At 43.5% G+C, this 24,928-nt stretch overlaps 1 protein-coding gene across 2 annotated transcripts in view; it reads right to left on the bottom strand.

The window, feature by feature from the left end:
* SORCS2 (sortilin related VPS10 domain containing receptor 2) overlaps positions 1–23,160 on the bottom strand; it is a 559,071-nt gene extending 535,911 nt beyond the window's left edge. For both annotated transcript variants that reach the window (XM_065659847.1, XM_065659840.1), the window contains exon 1: positions 22,828–23,160. In XM_065659847.1, coding sequence (XP_065515919.1) covers positions 22,828–23,160 — 333 coding nt within the window. The remainder of the gene's footprint in view (positions 1–22,827) is intronic.
* Positions 23,161–24,928: the final 1,768 nt, after the last annotated feature.

Raw genomic sequence — 24,928 nt, 5'->3', positions numbered from 1 at the left:
ATGGAAGACCAGGAGACTGCCCAGCAGTAAAAGTGCAGTGAAGCAGAGGTGGGAGGCAGTGTGGGAGGACGTATGCTGTGTGCCCATATGCCAGTGTGGAAGAACATCCAAGCAATGGCATGCAAAACCTAACAGCACTATGCAGATGCACTAATTCAAAGCAGAGTTTGTCTTGTGAAATAAAAGCCACAGAAATAGAGAAATTCATATTTTTCTCACAGATTCTGGTCTTTGTACATGACTTTAATCAGGTAGAAAAAATAATTCAACTCCTGGGGTTTATCATGACACTGAACAAAGCTACCCAGAAGACATATTTTGGAAATGGAATGCAGCATCTCCCAAAATTTCCTGTTAGTTACTTCTGGGTACAGACTTCTCCACATGTGATTCTCCCAGCTTGGGGGTGAGTGTTAAAGGATGGGGTGGGAGGATGTCAGGTGAAGCATGAAAAGGAAAGACATTGTGGAGAACTACTACAGGGCTCCTCATACCCAAATCAGTCCACTCAGCTGCTTTACACAAGCTTGCAGAAAGAGCTGTGATGGCAATGTGAAATGCACTGAAAAGAAACAGGTGCCTGGAGATGGAGAAAGGTGGAAGAAGAATTCAGGGGGTATTCTGACAAAGAGCAAGGCAACAGAAGCATACTCATAGATAAGGCGGAGATGAACACCATCCTCAGATTCTCAAACACTGCCACAACTTTTGAGATCAATTCACTCCTTAAAGAACTAACGGAAATTGGGCTGCATTCCCTATGACCAGAAAAGGAGACATTGGGCATACTTTTAGAGAAAAAGGAGAAGGTGTAGAGGGAGTCTGGAAAGCACCAAGAAGTCAGTGTAGCATCAATTCCCAGAAAAATTCTAGAAGCTATCACTAAATAAGCTGTTTGCAAGCAATGAGTGAAGTCCAATTTGAAATTCCCAAAAGCAGATACTATCAAACTTATCTAATTCCCTCACGTAGCAGAGTAACAGGCCCTAGGGATAGCAAAGAGGCAACAGATACCCACTCTATCAAGTGGGTTTGCAAGGGAAAAACACCCTTAGTTTGGTATTAGTTACCATCTGTGTGAATGCTTATTAAACCCGAAGATGACACCGAGCTGAAACACACAGACTGAGGTACAGGATGAGAAGCTCAAACTGATCTTCACAAATTGGAAAAATGATCAGAAATGGCCGGGTGCCATTCAGCAAGAACGATGGCAGTCAATGCGCATAAATACTGAAGTGCACCTAATCAGAACAGGCAAGAGCAAAGTACACTCAGCAAAAGAAGAGCTGGGAGTGTTAATGAATCACAAGACAGTAATGTCTCCCTTTTTCATAGCAGTATGGCACCCTAAGGTAATGGATAAAGAGGCTGCAAGACAAGTGGACTGTGAGTCTCAGAAAGGAAACTTCTATTCCAGCCTGCAGATCTCAGCTGTGGTCATGCCACAGCATCACAGGACTGATGTGGAATAATTGGAGAGAGCCTGGAATAATGCAGTAAAAATGATGAGAGGTCTAGAAAAGCAGCACCAAGTGAACAACAAAAGATGATGAAGCTGAGGTTTTTAAATCTAAGGAATGCCAGAGATTGGAGAAGCATAATAAACATTTTCAGATATATTAAATCTTGATGAAAAGAGACAGGGAATAAACTTTTCCCCGTGTCCCTAGTGGATAGGGAAAGAAGTAAACTGAAGCAAGGGAGATTTAAATCAGACATTAAAGAAAACAGTCTAATGCAGCTGTCCAGCTTCTTATCACAATCAATTCTCCAGTTCAGTTCTCCACAAACAACTACACTGACACCACCCGAGAGGATATGTATGGGCCTGGAAATACACTGTGGCTGCTTGAGACAGCACTGCTACCCAGAGAAACAGGTAGGAAACTACATATTAAGGAATCTGTGTCATAATACACTGATTCCTTCAATATGTTCCCAAAGTTTCTGCTTCCCTACTGCTCTGGCCACTTGTTCTCAGCCCGTTGCCTGTGCCCAATGCCCTTTCAGCTGTGTCAGTGCAATGGTTGCAGAGCTGCAGTATAGGGAAATGAGCCAATTTCAAAACAACCTTGTGTTTGGAGGGTTTGTTTTCAGAGGGCTATAACCTGGGAGTATGCAAAATCAGCATACCGCAAAGCATCTGACCCCATACAACAGACAGGTGGACCTGGGCTGCTCACATAAATGGGGCATGCATATGACTTCTTACACTCAGAAACTGTTTACAACCAAAGCTGAGCTGGGGATTATACACCCATCACAAACATCCATGTTTTCTTATGGCTGTTTCATATCCTGTACCTATCTACTGAGACCAAACAACTGGGACTTCAGTGATGGAAGTGGAACACTATGATTGCATATTCTAAATTTAAAACATTAACATGACTTTCTCCTAGACCCTCCCAAGTGGATAGTGGCACTTCTACCATTCTGCAGTACATTTCAAAGCAGGTTATCCTTTGATACTAAACACATTATGACCATGCTAATGCAATGCCCGTTAAATAAACACATTTTCTACAGATCATAAATAAAAATACCTTTCAAAAACAGGAAGATATTAAGACAAATATTGAGGTTTATAAGGGCTATAACTATAAGCAGGCTAGCTAGCACTACCTAAATATTTAACCTTTTGGAGCTCATTGCTGGGAAGGGACTCTTCATTAGGGACTGTAGTGACAGGACAAGGGGTAACGGGTTAAAACTTAAACAGGGGAAGTTTAGATTGGATATAAGGAGGAAATTCTTTCCTGTTAGGGTGGTGAGGCACTGGAATGGGTTGTCCAGGGAGGTTGTGAGTGCTCCATCCCTGGCGGTGTTCAAGGCCAGGTTGGACGAAACCTTCGATGATGAGACGGTTTAGTGTGAGGTGTCCCTGCCCATGACAGGGTGGTTGGAACTGCATGATCTTGAGGTCCTTTCCAACCCTAACTATTGTATGATTCTATGAGTCTATGTTGTACAACACAGATGGAGATCCCCAGCCTTCCAGAGTACCAATTACAGTGATTACAAAGCAGGTAAGGTAAATCTGTTGTTTAAGTAGCTTAGCAGTTGACCCTGAAAGTAACTAAATATTAAGGCACCGTTAATTTTATAGACACACAGATTATGTTGCTAATACAGCTCTAACAACTGTAGCAGCAACAAAGAGTGTTTCCCCAAATTACAATGACAGTCATGTGAAACAGCTTCCTACTATATCAAGTTCTAAGCTCACTTTGCTAGACCATGGATATCTCTCATTATATCCTATAGATCTCATATGGCAATTCTTATAGCCCAAAGAAAAATTCTGCAGCACTCCACTGATTTGTAACTCTTGTGCTCTGGAGGATCAGTCATACTCCTTCACAAACAGTTTAAATACTAATTATTTCTTTGCTGAACCCTGCAGTGAAACTCGTATCTAGAAGGGGCCATCTAAAAGCAGTTCTAATATTTCTGCTGCTCAAAGAGCAATACTCTTCATCTGCTTCGGTGATTCTCTACTCAACAGGTACAACATTGAAGTAATGAGCATTATAAAACTTAATACAGTGCCATATATATTTTATGGCTCTGTTAGACCCAGATCAGAGAACATCCGGATTGTTTTTACAGAACTAATGCCAGACACATTTCAAATTATTATGTATGCAATGATTCTAAGAAATTTATAACTCTTATCAAATTACAATTAAAAAATAGATGGTTGAGAAAATGAACTTTTAAAATCCCAAACATTCTTTAAAGAAGGTGAAATTTCCCAATGATTTTCTAATTAGATGTTATTATGAAAGAAAATAACATGTATCAAAATAAAAAGTGGCTTGCTAAGAAGTATATGTCACTAATGTAAGGTTCAATATATGTGAATGAAAAGTCATCATGCTCTACTGTTTTTACAGGACACGTAAAGAGCAGCACCACGTAGGATGAAAAGCCACATGAAAGCTCTGGACAAGGGACTGTAAAATGAGATTCTCTTATATCAAACTAACATCAGAAAAATAACTTTCCTGTGTAGCTTGCCTCTCTTTTCCCTTCTGTTTACCTATGGTAACAGGATCACACAAATTTTCTAAGTATCCAAACACTTCCTGATCTTTGATGTTGCCCTTATAACCAAAGAGGTGGAACGAGACTTCCAGATGTGACATTTAGACATAGAAAGATTCAAGTTACCTGCTCAAGGTTGAACAGAACACCTCTGGCAGCCCTGCAAACCAAAAGGGGTTCTCCTGAAGTCCAAGAGATGCAAAAAACAACAGGACCCGCCTCACTTCCCATTTCTGCAAGAACCATGTCGCGTTGCAACCACTGACTGTTCTCTGTAGAGAAATCACAGCTCACCTTAAGTCTGAACTGACACAGAAACTATGGAAACGGAGGCTTACCCTGTTTCTACTTTAGGAATATTCTCAGGAGAAAGACTTGCTTTGGATCAGTTCCAGACCAAATGGTTTTTAAAAAGTATCTCATGTCAAAATATCTTGATTAGAAACCTGTTCAAAGTTTGTTCACTACTATTCATTTCCACCAAACACTATGGGTTTTCTTTATCTAGTTTCTCTTCCTTAGCAGCAAATTACAGCCTGGTGTAATCACAGAGCATTAGCTCAATATTGGCCAAGTATAGCAAGAAGAGTGTGGATGAGCACAGTTCCCTGACAGCAGTGCCATAGTTGAAGCTGACCTAAGTGGACCGGCTTCCCCTGGCTCCTGGGGACGAGTTGTCCAGGACGGCCCATCCTGGCCTCACTTAGAAAATATTCTGAGAGAACACACTATTATTTTATTTATATCTATCTGTGTTTTCGAAGAACAGCAACTCAAACTTCTGCCTTTAATCTACAAATTCTATAGGCAGAGTAAGTGCCTGAAACCACCTGCGCATGTGCTTTCACATACAAAAAACTGCCATTTCTGTGCAAACACAAAGCTGAGAACATACAGACACGGAAAGCACAAGTTTCATCCGACCTTCTTCCAAGCCCGGTGGCAAGCAGTTCCATACGAAATCACTCATCTGAAGTGCAGCTTAGAAGAAGCACACAGCTCTTCAGGAAGAGAGGGCAGGATACTGCCCACTAGTGCTATTACACATTGCTTTCTGACCCATGTTTGTCAGAATATGCCTGCATGCCACCGCCACCCTGAAGCATGACTAGGCCTGTCTAAGACCAAATTTCATCATTAAATCCAGAAACCTCACCTGAAGAGCACATCTATGATTTAATTCTTCCGTGTTTGGTGTTGTGGTTTAACCCCAGCTGGCAACTAAGTACCACTGAGCTGCTCACTCACTACCCCCTCTGAAGTGGGATGGGGAGGAAAACTGGAAAAATGTAAAAACCTATGGGTTGAGATAAGAACAGTTTAATAATTGAAATAAAGTTAAAATAATAATAATAGTAATAGTAGTAATAATTATTAATAATTATTATAATGGAAAGAGATAAAGGGATAAACCCTGCCCCCCAATAATCAGCAGTGATGAGCAACACAATTGCTCACCACCCACTGACTGATGTCCATCCCATCCCTGAGCAGCGACTGGCCCCTTCCAGCCAATTCCCCCCAGTTTATATACTGAGGATGACATTCATGGTATGGAATATCCCTTTGGCTATTTTGGGTCAAATAAATTTTCCATTCGATCTATGTCTACAGAAGCAGAAACCCACTGTTTCCACAGATAAAGCTGCAGCCTTCAGTTCTCACCAGAATATTCCCTTCATATTTAAGAAACCCAATCAACATTCCCAGAGGCTCCAATTACAGTGCAAGTTACATGTCTTAATTTTATTTAAATGTCTTCTGTAAACGACTGAACATCCTTTCCTTCAATTTCTTATGGTATGTCTCAGGCATACACAGGGATCTGCCCAGGAATACATTGCAATACCAAATATACTCCTGGTTGGGTTGTGTTAACAAAGCTCAACCATTCCAGCCGAATTTGCCTTGTAGATAAGGTGTAAGCAGCACTGCTCAGTATGCTTTACAATCGCCTCTAACAAGGTTTGAATGAAGGACAGAACAAATACAAACCAAATTATGTTACTTCCTATTGCACTTCTGCTTTGACAGACTGGAAACTTTCCAAATTCTCCTTCTATTTTGTGGTTAAAATAGGAAAATCCAGTCTGCTACAAATGGAGAATGGTCCAATGAAACACAGCAGCTACTGACGAATTGTCATCTCCTGAGCAGCCTTGAAGCATGATGAGTCAACAAATTTGCCTGCTAAGGAAGCATCATGTATATAATGATTAAAGTTTGTGACATTAGCAAAGACCCTTCAAGAATGAAAAGTGATACAAATTGCTGCAAGCTTTGCTTTCTAAACTTCTGATTGTTCCTAACTATGACACAAATAAAACCAGTCTAAACCTACTCATTTTTCCAGCATCCATTAAGGCTTCTCAAAAAGTCTATCCTTCAGGACAATTTGTCACATCACAAAATCGGGACATTTGCACCGTGACATGCTGACATTATACTATCCCATCAACAAGTAAATGTCACAATTTCTGACATAAATGCTGCCCTATGACAACCTTTTGTTACCCTTAGTGATACCATATACAAATATTGGACTGTGTAATGCAAACAAAACCAAGGACACCTTTGGGACCAAAGCATAGCAGGTCTGTTCCCTTGTGTAAGCCCATGTCAGCTTATTTGCTCCTGGTTCTGTGGTATTGGAAAAGCCATAAGTGCTCCATGCTCTGATCCAGAGGCACAAAAGCCCTGCTTCATACCCAAACAAGAACAGTCTGACACACAAGGAGTTAGGGCATTGCAACAGTCAAGCTAAATGAAGCTGGAACAGAACTCTACAGTCAACTTATTTTAAGTGGCAATAGGGAAGGGTGAATCCAAATTAGCCTTCTAATTATTTTCTCTTTAACTTGACTATTTAAGCCATTACCTAAGTTATACAGTATAGCACCCTGAACATTTTTATTACAGAGCAGACCCGCTTTGCTGCACTACAGTTCCTTCTCCAAAAAAAAAATGAGGCAACAGAAGGAAAGCACCATGGTTTTTTCCCATGTGGATGCAATAATGATGGCTGCTGAAACTGTGTGTCATTCCTCAGAATTATCAGCATGCATATCATTCAGAAACTAGAAAAACAGGTTTATACCAGTTTTAGGTATACTAAAAAACTACAAATAGAGGTGGTCCTGCTTTGTTACAAGGATGTACCTCACGCTGTCAGCAACAAGACATGAGAGATCCTTCCTAATACTCTGGGGCTTAAATACCTCTCATAATATGGTGACTACTGTGGTTGCAGCATTAGCCCAAGGACCTGATCCAAAACACACCAAAGCCTGAAGGCTTTGGGTTCAGTAACACTGTATGAAGTGCCACTGCCCTTACAGCTAAGTGATAGCAGAGTGCATCAGTGAATTCAGAAGAATGAGACTCCGATACAGGGAACCTTCTACAACAGAAAAGTGATGAGGACTCAGATCTCATTTCTCAATGCTGAATTGATTGCCTGTGCAAGGAGACTGATGCAGAAATCAATTCTCTCATGCCAGCTGGTTTCTCACTATCTGCAGCAATGGTAAGTTGATCGGGATATTAGTTTCCTTCAGCTGATGTGCCTTCCATATGTATCATGCCAACCCTAGTGATACTGAACAAACCAGTGCAGCAGCTAGAAAGATTAAATTAACCAATTTGTAGAAAGGAAGGTAGAGGACTAAGAGAGAGTAAAAAGACAAAGAAAGGCAAAAGCCAACAAACCTCTGCTCAAGCTAAATAGCTTGGTTTTTCTAGATAAGCTCAAAAATATAGAATGTTTAGGGAGGAAAAACAGCAAGAAAGAACAGTATGGAATTCAACATTTGAAATATAATTCCTGTGATATTGCCTGTTTCTGTTTACTTTTCCCCGTTTTATAGGTTCCTGCACCTCTTCTTTTCTATTACTGTGAATGTTCCACTAACTGTGAGACAAATCAAAGCTAAGAATCCTAAAATGGGTGAAATTTAAGTCAGTGAAATGGTGCTGCTTTACTGTAGCTAAGAAATCTGATCACAGCACGGCTTCCCATGGAGCCTATAGACAGTCTACTAAAACAGAACCTTTTACTGATATCCTTCGATACAATACTAAAAATTAAAAGAGCATTAGAAATCTTTATTTAAAAAGCATGAACTGAGCAACATAAGTAAATATTTAAATAAGTAAATAACTGAGTAATTAAATAAGTAAATAACTGAGCACATAAGAATTAGCAAGACTTCCAAAATTCACCTTCAGCACTTCTTAAAATCTAAGAAACTTGGTCATGCTTGTTTAGTAATTGGCTTCAAAGTAACTCAAGAGATAAGGATTGGTTTTTGCTTTAACAGAATCACCAGTTTTTACTGAAGAAAAGCCTGGCTTAATAAGGCCACGCAAACTTGGAACAAACAAGCAGAATTTCTTGTATGTATCAGAACAACTTTATTATACAGCACACCAGAAGATCAGCTGGTTTAAAGTCAAATGCTGAGACATCAAAGGCATTTTTGAACACTTGGAAAGGGTGAGGCATTTGAATAGTCCCAGGTAAACTTCCATAAATTAAAAATGAGACTCACTTGTTGATAAGAACATCTACTATTTTGGTTATGTACCAAGAGAATAACGGCTTGAATTCAAAACTAATCCTGGCTCAGATGACGCTGTCCATTTAATGAACATTTATTCAGCTTTACATAACCAAGAGAAACATTCAGGATACTTACTACTTTTTCCATATGATAGTAGCATCACCCAACACTTCTAAAAAGATGCTTTAATAAATTCCATAAAAACAAAAAGAGATCTAACTACTTTTGCCATGCATCTGCCTAGAAACAACATTCACTCAAGAGAGATGATACCCTTTAAACTTCCCAAACTGGAGAGAAACTTACAGTAGAAACAACTGCTCTTTAAATTATGTGTTGATAGGTCTACTCGTTATTTAATGTAATTTGTTGGAATTGAAATACTACCACAATCAATATACTAAGAAACGGCTTTGAAACTCTAAAATGTGGCTACAGATCCACAAAATTTAACTCAGAGAACACACCCCAAAATTCAGGTCTGGGGAGAGGATGATGTAATCAATAGGGATTCAGTACTAGCAATTTTGGCTAGCTGCTGTACTGAAGTTTGTAAGCTCCTCTTCCCTCTCATTTTCATGTTTATAAACAAGGTATGTTTCCTGCACCTGAAAAGCTTTTACAGTTACCCCTGAGCCACAAATTGCTGCTGGCCGGAAAAGCTGTCTGGTGAAGGATCACAAAAGATTCATCTGAGTCTGATGCTTTTCCCTAGACATCCACAGCTCTAGCCTGGCACAGACATTCTTTATGTTCCTCTTAGAAGCCATTCCCGTAAGACAGTATCAATTTCATGTTAGATAAAAGCACTTTAAATCTGTTCATCATCTTTCAGTCCATGAACTGTAGTGACTACACAGCAAGTGCACAAGCAACAACCCATGCCAGAAACCGGGACCTTAGCACTTTCCTGCTTTTGACTCCCATGTTTTCAAGGCTCAGCTAAAGCCACAGAGCTGCAAAGGGTCCCTCGTGTGACAGCTTCCCACTCGCTTGCTGTCGTTGCTTTCCTCAGCTTGTGTTTGTTTTCAAAAGAAGCTTCGTTCATTTAGATTCCTGCAATAAGTAACAGCTTGTAAATATTTCATTTAAAGGAAAAAAGAATTAATTGCCTATAGGTTGCAAACAGTAATACTGAGGCATACTTGGCAAAGTCACATACCAGAATGACATCATCCAAATATCAGAATGACATGCACTAATATTTGAACTCAATCCAGACAATACAATCCATGGTAACAGACATTTCAGAAGTTGTGTTTTCCTCACAATACCTCTTTTATGCATTAAATCTAACACTGAATAGATTATGATTATTTTTCAATTAAACCTGGGTGAGCAGCAGAGTCATTCCAGTGATGGGCAGTATACAAATTCTTATTAGATAGCAAGTGGAGATTACAGAACTGGATGACTGGAAATGGGGGTTTGAGTCTTTCATATCTAATGATAATCATTTAAATTCACCCGCAAAGCTTGACACAAAATCAGTGTACTTCACTTCATGTAGGCAATCCAAAACTAACCCTCGGTAAATTTAAGAGGTCACTTCAGAGATTTAGGCTGGGGGCATGAGGTGAAGTACACTGCTTCCGGGCCAGTTTCAATTGAGATCTTGCATTTTGGGGGCAATGTTCTTTTTTAATCATCTGCTACTCCTGTTCTCTAGAGCTACAGCTGCTGCCATAAGGACAGGTTTTCCTTTAGCAATGCTGCCCTGTCTATCCAAGCCTGCAGACAACACATGACCAAGTGTGAACATCTATATTCAGTGGAGTGGCAACTCCCAAACTGATGACAAGTCTGTGTCATTACTAACTATGTCTTTGAAGATTTTTTTTCCAGATGGAACCGGGAAGATGATGCTATTTAAGCCCTCAGGGGTGAGAAAGGTGATTTAATACGGAGAAGGAAATGAAGACAGAATAACAAAGGAGGCACACAGAGACAGAGAAAAGAAAGGAGGAATGAGACATACAAAAAAGGCAGACAGAAAAGTAACAGAAACAAAGGACAGACACAGAAGTTGCCCAAAGGGGAGCAGAGTTTCTCACTGAGTGACAGTGACTGTGACAATCAGGTTCACTTAATAAATACAAGTCTATTTAGTTGCTACAAAAAAAAAAAACACTTGCATATTTCGTGCAAAGCATCCACATACAACAGACTGTGGATCAAAGACTATGAACTCTTTATATTATTTCCTGGCACACAGACTATGCCTAAAAGTGAATTTCAGTGCTCTCATCTCAATGGCCTGACTTCTGAGCTACCGACCCCTGTGAAACATCACGCTGGACTGAGCCCTGCTCCCTCAGGGAGCCTCAATACACTTCACAAAATACAGCAATGCAATAACCAGGCTTGCTGGCAGTTTCTGTGGACAAGATAAAGATTATATCCTTCTCTAGCCTTACATTCCCATCTTCAGGAACAGCCTCTTTGCAGTTACGAACATTAGAGCCAAGATGTAATCCCTCAAAATAATATGGACATTGATTCGAACAGGAAGTGGAGGGTCTTCTTTTCATGTAGCTCCAGTGGTCATAAAACATCTCTTGCCTCAGTAGCACACACAAAAGCAGCTCAAACATTCCTGCGTGCTTGCAGACTGATCAAGCCAAACCAAGTCCACCCGCTGACAAAGAAGCTTGCCTTTCATTCAGTTCTTCAGTTGTGCCACTTCATGGCAGTTTAAGAGGTGGCTTTTCTGCAGTTAGCTAAACTAAAGAAAATATTTTATATGATAATTTACCAGCCAGCAACCTAGCTCTCACACTGATTAAATATGGTAGCCTGGTATCAACCATCTCCCCCAAGGGTTTTTTAAATAAAGAAATGGAACACAGGGCACAAGGTGCATATACAATGAATTTAAACAACTCTGTCTCTTAAGAGCTCTTCAGGAGCAATGAGATTATTAAAATGAATACCAGGGTTTAAAGCCTGCTAAATGTAGCTCACTTTATAAAAAAGCATCTGTTTTAAAGCTGTTGGAAGAGGAAGGAAAAGGAGATCTTGTTAGTGGCCCTCAGTGCTCTGCACAGTAGCCTTTGAGAGATGCCGCATGAAGATGAACATATGTATTTCATTATGAACTGAAAACGTGTTTGCTGAGCTACATCTTACAGGTTTTGAGCAGAGGTGCCCAACTCAGCCTATATGCAGGGTAATGCATCCCTTCTGTATCTCCCTTTGCAGAAGCTGGTGGGAACCAAATCACAAAGTGGGTTTCACGAAGCTACAAAAATGCTGTCTAGTTGATGCACAACATACTTTCTTGCTTCCCTTCTTTACAGTGCTTTCAGATGGAGTTTAATAATATCTGTGACCAAGAGAAAATTAAAACATTGATAGAGGGCTGCACGCTCCAAAAAAATAGGCACATTTGCTTCATCCACACATCTTCCTCCCTCCGCCACGTGCTCAGCAGCACCTTGGTCTATGTCACATACAAGAGAGGAAAAAAATACTCTGGATTATTTCGTATTTGGTTTTCCTATGAAGCCAGGAAACTTCAAAAGAACAAGACCAGGTCTCAGCTGACTCTGACAGCATTGGCGTCCCCCAGCCACAGGGAAAGAAAAGCTCAGAACCACCTAAAGTAACAGCTTTCCAATTCTCTGCCCCCTAGAACCAGCACCGCCAAGTTCACTGTCAGTCCTCCGCAGTCTGTCACTGGTGCTCGGGGCACAGCACGCACACTGAAGCCACCATACTCCCAACACAGATGTTTTGCATCGTTGCTGTTCAGTTTGTACTCACTCAGGGTAGAGAACATGTTTCAAGACTGCTCTAAAGGCAGCTGAGACCTTTTGACATGCTTGCCATTATGTGGTTGGGAAGCAGAGGAAACCACTGATTAAAAGCCAAACAAATTAGGAAAATAAGAAATGGCCCTCTAAATCAAAAGCTGCAGTTCTGATGAAGTCCCACTGCCTTTGTGGGGGTATCTGAGCCTGGAAAAGCTTTTTAGTTCATATGCCTGCTTACTTCTATGCTCTAACCACATGAAACGCTACAACACTCAAGACTCCAAAGTCCTATATATATCAATTAAACTTGTATGGTTTACAAGACTAAAATGAGAGAGGCCTGAAGGAATGATGTGCACATAGCGTATCCACAAACCAGTATGTAGCAGCCAAATATAATGTGAACCCTTACTAGTCCCAACAGGGCCCCATAAAGTGTTCAGAAAGAGCACTGGGAACTTAGAGACACGAGTATATTAATACCAGCCTACCATGAAGTAAGATACTGAGGTTTATTTAGTTAATAATCATTGAGATTAAAGCCTGTAAGTTCAAATACAGAAACACATACCAAAATCCCAGTCACTGGATTTTGACTTGCTTTCCCACTGGGCAGATCTCAGCAGGTTGAGGTGAGTTGGGCAAAAGAGCACTGGTGTTTCTATGCCATCCAACTGCATGTGGTCTCCAGCATCATAAGCCAGGTCCCTGAATATCTCCAGGCATTTGCTGCTACAAATCTCCATGGAGTTCACCTCATGATCTCTGTAACAGGCTGAATATTGGAGCGCTGTGTATGTGCATTACATCCTGATGGGTGCCCATTGCCACTGGTGGTAACTGACTGGCAAAGATCTCTGTGCACACTGGCACATGTTGCTTTTGTATGGCTTATTTCTGGGTTTATGCCTCCATGGAGCCCCTCAAAAACCATTCACAAAAATGAGCTGCCCCTACAAACAGCTCCACAAGTTCCCTCAGGGTTATACTCTTACACACTGATGCCTACTTACGCTGAACACCCAGCACAATACCTTGGAGCATAAAAGAAGAACCAAGAAACTAATATTCTGCTTTCTATAAATGGCAAGATTTAACCAGTCCTGCTGCAGATTCAGACACCTTACACTCACAGGTGGTTCTAATCCTCTGGAAAGAGCAAGTTACAAGGTATATTTTCTGCTAGCAAACACAGGAAAAATCTCTTATTGTATTTAGACCCGGGAGGATTTTACAGCAATCTACCATCCCCTGATACAACTGTGTTTTCAATGAAGAAACAACTATTTCTTCAGAATCGGTCACATTTAACACTGTGAAACACTGCCCAAAGCTCAAAGAGTGATTCCAACATATTCCTCTCACCCTCCAGCTGCCTCCCCTTCAGCATCTGTCTTGCAGTGACAATTGCTGGTGGAGGCAAGCATGGGAATGCATTAATCATGAACAGGCTGTTCTTCAATACCTGAGAAAAGCCACTTTTCCTTGCTGTAGCTCAGTTAAGGGGGGCATGCCGCACATTGCTAGAGTTCACAGGTGGAACAACTCAATCCTCAGTCGTCATCATTATTTATTGGCATTACACAAGCACCTCATGCCAGCAACTCAGAGCACAGCCCCTGTACACACCTTGCTTATATATATATGTGGGAGGAAGACTGCTCTTACCCTGTGGCACTGCCAGTCTGGGGAGCAGAGAAGAGGCAGTAACAGTGATTAAAATGTGTTTTCACGGCGTGCAGCTTGCCATCTCCTAGAACTAAACACACTGGCCAGGGAACATGGGCCTACTGCTCTGTAGGAATAAGGACACATGGCAGTAGTTGGTGCTTGGAAATATGCTTCTATGACACTTCATGCAGTTATCATAACTCCAGTGAGCTTCCAAGACCATGGAAGAACCAAAGTTCATTAAAAGAATGGCAAAAAAACTCAAAAACCTAAACATTAAATGGATCTACTTTATCTAGTAGAAAAACTTTTAACAATGTTATTGCACAGAAACCACAGAAATGAGCTGTTTTGCTAATGACATAATTATTTAAGGGGTTTTCTGACTTAAAAAATATTTACCGTTCTGTGGTTTTCTTTTTAGAAAACACAGATAATCGTGATGACATTAGAGCAATTAGAGGGAAGCCAGAAATGAACAATAACCTCTGTGTGTATGTACATTTCTAACAATGTACCAGTCAAATACACGGTAGGTATGTACTATTATATGTAGGTACTGTCCTATGCAGATGGTGCAATTAAAGAGCTAGAATAAGAGAGTTATAAAATAACATAATTTTAAAGGCCAAAATAAATGTTATTCAGAGGAATTATTATTAGCCTGCAAGAGTAGGAAGGGTACAACCACTGAGAAAGAGGCACAGTTATTTCACTATACTGGTAAACAAGGGCGGAAAAAATCATGTTAAATACAGGTTAAGTTTCACAGAGAATATTTTTAGTCACATAATGTTAAGTCTATTCAATGATCTTGAAGTGCCAGAGCGTAGGCATTTAAATTAAACTGGACTACACATTAAAAGGAGCCTTGATCAAAACAAACATCAGAACAAGCAGATAAGTTTGCATGACCTGTGAAAGCCTTTTCTCCTCTAATCCCTAGACTGTACCGTGAAGCAGTCAAAGGAACAAAGAAACCAGAGATGTGATTTTCTATGGTCCTGCCTTTTTTAGGTGTTACGGTGTTAAGCATTACTTTTATATTGAAGTGCACAGCTTACTTAGAGCAATAGCAATCCTAAGACATAGGGAAGTACCATTATTATTGCAGGTAGGAAACAGGCACAAAATCATCTATGCAATGCAAGTGCTATTTCAGAGGATAGTGGCGAGGTAACTGGCAAAGTTCCTTGGTACTCCTATTCAGCTTCAATTTAACCCAACAGCTGTTCATTTGGAACGTCACACTCTGCCTCTGGCCAAACCTCATATTTCCCTGAGGCATCACTGTGAATACTGCAGCACTGCTCGAGCTCACAGACACAGCGACAGGGCTGTGCGAGTACCAGCTCTGCTGAGGTTCACACACTCAGTCCTGCAAGACAGCAGCAAGTCAGCATCTCTCTTTCCTCAATAGCCTCACCCAGGGTTGATGAAATCCAATAGGATTCATAAGCACAGCCCTTGTCCACTCACCTTACCAAAGCAGATGTGCCAGCACACACCTATGACATTGAGCATTTCAGAGCTCACAGAGGCAACTCCTTTGAAACACAGCTTCCCACAGGAGGTGACACTGCCCTCCTCACCTCTGTACAACAGCACTGGGGCCAGAGGGCTCACCCAGCAGAAGGGTGTCATTGCCCCTCCTGCAAGGGAGAGTCGATATGCACACACCTCCAGCCAGAGCAGAGACTCACAACACTTACTGCTAAAACTGTTTCACTTTTTCTTGGCACATTGCAGAGCTACTGGTTTGGACAAAAGAGAGAGAAAAACATACCTACATAAACACATCCGTGAAGAGGGGGCATGTTTCCAAACTCCTGATTAACTCTCAAGTCAGAGGGGAAATTTCAGGCTCTGCCTCCATGACTGCTTATGTATGAATATTCTAAGTCATTAGGAAGAAAAGAATACTTAAACAGCTGCTGGAGCAGCCCTTGCACTGAAATTGAGACCGTGTGTAATCTCTGTCAGTGTACATCCTTTAAGCACACAATTCTGTTTCTTGGGGATGCATGAAGATAAAGCTGTAATTATAAAATCTTTACAGCTGCATCTGCATTTTTGCATTGGGGTTGTGCAATACCCACCACAACAGAGTCTTACTGAACCTCCAACAGTCACGTTACAGGAAGGAAGGAATGAAAGAACTGCAGCAGCAACAAACTCCAGGTATTTGGGTTAGGGATAACTTTGAATTATGTGTTTCATCATCGTTAGTCATCTAGACCCCTCCCCAGTATGCAGAGAGAGAGACATGTTTTCAGAAGTCAGCTCCTCCAAGCTTTCTCAAGCATGGCTGTTAAGATTGTCTAGGGAGAGATCAATCCAGGGACCATTTCCACATCCTTCCTACTGCAGAAGTCCAAGCTTAGACCTGATGGCTGAAGTAAGGCACAAGTGGTTTTGTCATCGGTGATCTGTTAGAGTTTAAAATTATTCTTACTGGGGCAGGGGGTTGGGGATGGGAATGTCTGGTAAAGAATGTAAGACTGTGAGAATAAAAATGCTGAAGGAATGTTGCAGGTCATCAAGTTTCATCCTGAGCTATGGCGAGCAGCCATATACTGCAGACCGCTTTCAACCTATACTTTCAGCTTTTGCTCAATCAAAGTTGAGTTTTTAGAAATGAAAAGGATCCTGCTTGCACTGCACTGCAGATTAGCTCTCCTTATGCTAACATCCTTTGGTCTTAATTGACAAGACACTGACATGCATATTTGGACATACAAAGATCTTGGCATAAAAGCTCCTGTAATCTGGGCAGTTTCATACTTTAAAGCCATAAAGTGGTACATACCTTACAGAACTTCCCATTTTAGCACAACCATTACTGGTTTTCTGAAAAGCTCATCGTTTTCCCCTTCTGTTCTTTCAAAAAAGAATCTACTGGTCTAACGAATTTTAATAAAATCAGGAGGGATGCCTTCATTTCTTTCTCCAAAGATCTCTACCAGTAGATTCCTAACATTGTCAACCTTGGGAAGAATGTATTAGGTTCCCACTGTGATAAGTGAACCTGCAGTCAACAGCCTAAACACATATCTAATGACTGTTATTAAGCCAGATTGGGTTTATCATGTGCATGTAATACATCATCAGTATCAGAGACAGGATTTCAATACGGTGTCTGCCTTTAGTGCCCATTGCTTAATTTCCCTCCTAGACTTCAACTGAGCTTTTCCCAGTGCAGACACAGCAGTACCTGCTCAAGCTAAGGCTGCCAGTAGCTTACATTTAAACAAACCAGGTAACACCAGTTAAACCAGCAAACCAGGTAAAACAAGGTACGGCTGCAGGTGTGGAGGGCTGCGCATGGAGGAAGACTTTCAAGCATGTTCGAAACACACACTTACTAATTAAAGTATGTATCAATTTTAACTGTCTACTTAGGGGATGAGAAGAGGTGCTCTCTCTTTCCCTCTAGCAGCTGGAACTTGCTGAAACGTGGAGAGAGCTCAGTGGGCAGCAACATGACAAGCAAGCTGTAGAACTGGAAAAGAGGGGAAACAGAGGCTGGTAGAAGCAAATAAATGAAGTAACGCACAAACTTTACATCATGAAATAAAAAAGGGGGAAAAAAGATGTTAAACTCCTAAGTTACTTCAGTCGGATTTAAATCGCTCCACTTTCCGTGTGGGATTCTGCTGTTCCACTCCAATATGATTACTGGGTTTGGTTTCTGTTTGCTTTTTGTCGCACTATCATCTCAAGGAATTCAAAACGAAAAACAAACTCCCTATGGGAAATCCGCCTTTCACTTTGCAATATATCTGCCATTCATCACAGATCTGAACCATCAGGGTTTTTGACCTCCTTTAGTTTCATAAGAAGTAGTCTGGCTACTCCAGAAAAACAGCACCAAAACTTTACCACAAATGGACTTTTGCCCAGTTTGGATAGATAATTACATTTACCATTAAAGATACTGCTACAGTAATATTGAAGTCAATGGTTTTTATAGATCCCCTCAGCACAATTTATTGCAAACTGAACAAAACAGAAAACCAATTAAATACAATATGTGCCAGAAGAATACATTTAATGATCACCGGGCTCTACAAACCATAGATCATGAAACTGTATCACAAAGAGTAATATTTTTTAAATTAAACAAAGTATCTGTATATCAAATACAGGCAAGACTGGATCAGCCGAAGTTTTTGTGTGCAGCAATTTCTGTAGATGTGCAATAAAGCTTCCTTTCTGATAAGGTGCCGCTAAATATTAAGCCTGGAAAAAACTGTATATTTATGTTCATTTTCCATAACAAAGAGACAGACATTTATGAGGGATCATGACATCAACTCACTGAACAAATAACTGCCTGCATGGACTGAGTATTTTGACAACAAACAAAACAAGGAAATGCTGGCACCATGAAACAGCAGACTTGGAACTAGTTGGCCAAAGTCCTGTTCACAACACTTTAGCAGTCTGCACACAGCGTGAAGAGCAGCCCATGAATCAAAATCAATTGTGAATACGAGTCTCGTTCTCCCCATAGTTCTGCTTTGGCTTTGATTTTTGTTTCTTAAATCAGCCAGTATTAATGCACAATGGGAATTCTCCAGGAGGATCAAAAAGAATATAGTTTTGCAAAGAAAGTTGTTTACCTAGCACAAAAAAAAAAGCTGATAGAATGACTGTAAATTCTCTTCTAAGGAAAAGTAGGGTTTTTAAAAGCCGTCATCAACTGACTGTTCTCCCCCACATCAGAAAGGGTGGTGTACTTTTAGTAAATCTGCGAACGTACGTATTCTGCTTAAAACAGTAAGAGGCTATTCTTTAAGCACGTTACCTGTCTACATTCCGATGCACAAGTCCATGTTATTTATCAGTTACACAAATGTCAATCACGAGCCCTTCCCAGAGTAAACGGTGCGCTGCACCACCCACCTGTCATGTCTTCAGTTTACATTTTAAGACTGGAAAGGAAATTAGTTCCACTTGCATGAGCCTTTGTTTGAAAGTAATAGCGTACAACAGATTTCTGTGGGCATAGGGGACAGAGAGCAGAAATACTAATTGTAGGAGTTCAGTAACCAGATACACCCCTGATGTTACAAGGACTAGCTCTGCGAGACTTGCACTGCCAGTGATGGTTTTAACTATGCATCCCACTGTCAGGAAAGGTCAGGGACACGCTTATCATTTGTGGAATTTATAAATAGTGATTAGAGTGCAGAATAAAAGTAATGAGGACACAAAACAGGAAGCAATTTGCACGCCTCCCTGTAGAGCTCCCTCTTGACAAAGGAAGTTTACTGTGATCTTTCCCCGTTATTCCAGCTCACTTTACAATCAGTGTGACCATATACTCTGCTGTGCTATTAAATCCACCATTTCTCTGATTCACAAATATTATGAGAGGATAATAAAGCACATGTCAGTACAGAAAAGAAAAGGAAGGAGAGAGGATTGATACAATTTATAGTCTCCTTAATTTCTGTAAGACATCTCATGCAACCAAAAAATCACACGCTCCTATTACTGTGGCACAGGAGGATTTACAAGATGTAAATAATTTTTTTAAGCCCCATTCAACCTAACCTCTGCCCCTTTCAAATTTATTTATTTGCCCTTGATCCACACATATGACTACTCTATGATTGCACTTCCAATGAGCTATTCATGCAGGTGAGCATCCCTCAGAGAAGCAGATGCCCCCTCCATTTTTATGGTTATTTGTCTCTCCATCACAGAGCTCAAAGGAATAATCCTACTGCATATTTCTTCTTCATTTATTTTACTAGGCGAGGTGTTTAAGAGGATGTACGGTCATCTGGAGCTCATCACTGTCAAATTTTCAGCCAGGCAGCTGTAAAGGGTAAAGGAACTAGTTTAGCTCCTTGGTTTACAAAGTGCTGAGTACCTCCAATGAGGTGCCAAATGTGCGTGGTGACACTTTAAGATTGTTTAGTGCCTCCTGAGGTTTGCAGGGCCTGATCCAAAACCCCACTGTTATGAATGACAGTCCTCCCCTTGCCTGCAGCATGGTGGGACAGAATAGCCCTTCACAGCTCAACCATGTGCTCCAATGGGAAGGCAAGCGTTACCACAGATTTAAGAAGACAGCATAAGGTGGCATGTTTGAGAAGCACCGCCCCTTAGTGTTTCTACCTCCAAACAATTAACACTGAGTAAAATAAGTAAATAAACAAATACATACATACCTATATAAACAAACATTCGAGACCTTAAATAAGTTTTGGATCAGGCACTTATTTTCAACTGTTTTAGTCTCACATACACAGAGGCAGCAAAACTCTCTCCAAACCCTTTAAGCCCATCCTGCTTCCACTGGGCTTAATGCAGTTCTTCCACTCCTTCTAAAAAAAGAAAGATGCCACAGACTGTCTTTACAAATCAGTTTTCTCTGGAAGCCTTTGTTAAAATCAGCTCTTCTTCCGGAAGCATGCAATAAAGCAAAGCTAACAAGAAAAGAAAGCGCAGAAAAATGCTGACAGTCATACTGTAAAACATCCAGTGCAAAAGACTGGCTGCTGTCATCTGGGGTAAGGCAGCAAAGAGTCGTTCATTACCAGGTCACTGGTTCAAACCCAGTCTTGCTTGACAGTAATCACCTGATGGCAGGCGGAGGAAGCAACATAACTTTTAACGTAACTCTGCAAAAGTATCTTTTATTGAATGTGTAAATACTTAAGAAAAGGTCTGCAGGCATTCAGGATGATAGTATTACCCTGCAAAACTGAATTAGCAGGTAGTAACTCAGCAAACAAAAAAGAACTACGTTGCAGCAAAGACTGTAACCACTTCCATTCATTCTGACAGTCACTGTTTATCTTTGCTTTTGAAGAGACTGCTTGCTAGTATTCTCCTAAGTGAACTGTAGCACACTGTGAATAAAATAACAACATTTTAGCAGTACAAGCCCTGACTGCAGCATCTGTTATTAAATCTTTGCAGAGAGGCGAGGAGAGACCACTAGTCATAAATGTGGATTAGCAAGGTTCTACTTATATTCCTTTTAGAGTGCTGAGTGCTTTGCATGAAAGCTGTTACTTACCTTTTATGTTAAAAAATGAACTTATGCCAACTTTTTAATACTGAACTCTTCGAGGAAGTCGTCCTAATAGCCTGCAAGCACTGTCCACAAAACCCAGCAGCATTCTAACCGCAGAGAAACGGAGGAAGGACAAAATCAGAATAGCTGATGCTGCTGGTCTGCAACATTTTCTTTCCACAGAAAATGCCCATCATCTTACGTTTCCTCCCTGAGAAAATCAAGAACTGCCTTTGAAAGTGTCAAGCTTTATGATGCTGATCCAACTCTGACACCTGATTATACAAGAGCACTAACGCAAGCACTCAGCGTGATCAAGGGAATCCCTGCACCCTCACCATCAGAGGCTCAGAGGCTCCATGTCTGGGTCGACTCCGAAGCAAACAGGCAGAAACCAGGACTGGAGACCCTAGAGAAAGGGCGCTTATTCACATACATGTGAGAAGTGTAACGCAAGCTCCCTGAACTGAGCCAACCTTAAGTAAACTTTATGCTAAATTCAGAAAGTTCAAGCAGAGTCGGAGCTTAGCTGAACTGCAGTAAAAACACTCGGGAGTGTTCCAGAAACACTAAAATCCTCCTGGAGAAAGTTGATCTTGAGCCTTCATAACCGTATATTCTTTCCTGTGAAGTTACTCGGAACGAGCAAGGTGCTATGTAAGATTTACCTATGACACCCACTGTTATGATATAATGTTACAGTGAAGGCTAAATTAGAAGCAGCAAATCCCCGAAACTGCCTGTGTAAATACACAACCAGTAATGGCTCAATATATGAAGAAATGAAGACTACCTGATATCGAAAGTGAGTTATACACAGATTATAGTGCTCACCATGAGCGCTGCTGTCTAAAATGGGTAATTAAGTAATAAAGGCATGCTGCTTCAACTGCGAGAAGTTGTGACCACGGATGCTCTAACGCAGTAACACTGGTCCCAGGCGCGATTCATCCACCGAAGAGGCCGTAAAACACCTCGGAGCGCTGCTGCTGCTCCGGGACCCAGCGGCCGGCCCCAGCCCCCCGCGCACCGTCCGCGCCGTGCGGAAACTCCGCGGGCCGCGCTACTCGCCCGCTCCTGCCGCTCACCTCCCCCTCAAGCCTGGGGCTGCGCTTTATTTGATTCTGAGGTCGGTTTGGGGTTTTCTTCCGCCTCGGGCGCTTGCGGAGCGGAGCGCGGCGCGGGGAAGATGACACGGGGCTGAGCGGATCGAGGTGAATCTATTAAACCTCGGCAGTTTAACCTGGGACTTCACGCGGGGCTGGAGGAACTGATCCCCGCGCTGCAGCTCGCCCCCCTCCTCCCTGCACAGCCCCGGGGGCACGCACGGGCACTGCCTCGCCTCGCCGGGGCCAAGCCTTCCTCCTCGTCCCCGTCCTCCTCCTCGCAGCGCGGCGCGCACCGCGCACCCGGCCCCTCCGCAAGATGCGCGCCCGCAAACTTTTCAAACTTTCCAAACGCAGGGTGAGCGACGCCGAACCCACCCCGGCGGCTCCTCGCCCCCCGCCGCCACCTCTCCGGACGCTGCTCGCCCCGAGCGCGGCCCGCGGGGACCCCCTCGCCCCGGGCCGGGCGGCGGAGCAGCGCGCTCCGGCCGCACCGAGCGCGGCGGAGCCCAGGCGGCAGCGGCAGGGTGCGCCCCGCGAGTTTGGGGGGAGCAAAGCGATAGTAAGGGCAGGGTAGGGACAGGGGTACGGTCGGGGTACAGCAGGGACCCCCCCAGCGCGCCCGCGCCGCCCCTCGCACTCACGCTGCTGTTCTCTCCCGTCCAGTGCACCATCGCCTGGTTGTGAGACGCGTCCCCTTTCAGCACGAAGGAGGTGCTGATGAGGGAGACCTGCTCCCGGCCCGCCGCCGAGGATGCTCTCTTGGAGCGGCTGTCCCCCGCCGCCACCGCCCCACCGCCCAGCCTCGGCTCTGGCAGGCTGCGCGCCCCGCGGGTCAGCACTCCGGCGGGGCGCGGGGGCCCGCAGGGCTCCGCGCAGCGCGGCGCGGCAGCGGCGCCGAGCAGCAGCAGCAGCAGCATGAGAAGCGGCAGGCGCGCAGCCCCGGCAGCGCACACGCGTGTCCCGCCGCACGCCATGGTGGCTGCGCGGAGCGGCAGTGACAGCGGGGAGGCGGCGGAGGGACACCCCGCGCGGAGGGCGGGCGCGGGGGAGGGCTGTAACCGGAGCGCGGCAGCGGCGTGCGCGGGGCTGCGCCCAGCCGGGGCGGCGCCGCCATCTGCTGGCCCGCGCGGAAACACCGGGCGGCGGCGGGGCGCGGGGTGCGGCGGGGCGGGTACTCACGGGCGGACACCGCGGAGCGGCGGCGGGGCCGGGGTCCTCTCGGCGCGGCGGCAACGGGCACCGGCGGAGCGGGGCGCTTGAGAAGTTTCTCGCTGCGCTGCGCTGCGCTGCGCGGAAAGGGTTCTCCTGCGCGCTCCGCGGAAACCCACAGAGCCGCTCGGGGCGGCCGCGCTCCAGGCCCAGGGTCGCGGCCCCTGCGGCCACAGGAGGTGGCCATGGCGTAGACGGCAGCCCCAGGAGGCTGCAGCGGTGAAGTCGGAGGGGGTCTGTAAGGCGCAGTTGGAAGCCGAGGAACGAATGAAGCAGGTGCAGAAATCTGGTTATTGTGATTAACACGGGAAGTGTTTCCGCGGAGCCCGGGAGCCCGGCCGGCCCTCTGCCCCTCGGCTCGTGGGAGGCTCCAGGCTCCTCACTGCCTATTTCAGAGCCAGCTGCTAACTCAGCGTTGACCGCTGCCGGTACCGGGGACTTGCAACTTGTGAGGGGTCCACAGAGGCGTTGCTCAGAGCAGCGCCTGTGGTCACGGCCAGGAGGAGCAATGCAGGGTCAGGGCAGTGTGCAGGAACCCAGAACAGGCAGGTGAAGTGGTGGACAAAGCTTTAGACATCATGGATGGGGTGCTCTTCCCGCTCCACCGCAGTGTGCTGAGTAACTGTGAAGCGACTGGAGCTTGTGAAGCGGTCTGGTGCTGCGAGAGGGAGCAGGTTAGAATCGCAGGGTAATTGAGGTTGGCAGGGATCTCCAGAGGATTCCTGCTCCAACCTGCTGCACAGTCCAGGGCCAGCTCTGAAACTGAATCTGACTTGACATTACCATAAAGTTGCTCAGGCCTGAATGTCAGAAAATACATTTGGAAGACCACTGAGGGCAGTAATGACTCCCGCTGCTGGCAGACGAGTTTGGTGACACCTAACAGGAGAGATCTGTACTGCGTAAAACCAATGTGAGTGAAGTCAGTAAACCAGCTTTAGTTGTAATCTGCCTTTACCCTAATGGCCTGGAAAATTAGGATTACCAAGGCTTTTTCTAGGAAGATTAATAGAAAAAAATAGTATCCACAGGTTTAACTATACCATTTACAGGCCTGTGATGACTGCCATCATGACCTCAAGTAACCTGGTCATCCCAAATTCATGTAAAACCAACTTTGAACGAGCTATATGATTACATCTTAGCTGTACACCTTCAGTGTGAGGAGACCTATGGAAACCTGCCCTGTTATTACTTTCGTGGCTCAAGCTATAGGGCAGTTTCAAATTAAGGATGACTCGCTCATTTCAAAAGGAATAAAGATTAAAAATAAAAATAATTAAGCAAAAAAAAAAAACCACTTTTTTTCCCTCAGCTCCCAACAAAGTCCTCTTTCAGAGTTCCAAGTGTAGCCTCATAGCTTCAGAACTGCCTCTGCACAGCCTTCCTCCTCATTCCTCCAGCACAGGTTCTGAATTAACAGATGAAATGGTGCCTCCTCTGGGAATCTCCAGCTGCCAGTTGTGGAGATTCTGCCCAAAACCCTGCCAGCCCAAGCCCAGCAGCCAGCAGGAACATGGGCAGGCAGCACCA

The sequence above is a fragment of the Lathamus discolor genome, chromosome 1, assembly GCF_037157495.1.
Source record: "Lathamus discolor isolate bLatDis1 chromosome 1, bLatDis1.hap1, whole genome shotgun sequence".
NCBI classification, from domain to species: domain Eukaryota; kingdom Metazoa; phylum Chordata; class Aves; order Psittaciformes; family Psittacidae; genus Lathamus; species Lathamus discolor.
Note: the sequence above shows the minus strand (reverse complement) of the source record. Positions and strands in the feature narration are given on the sequence as shown.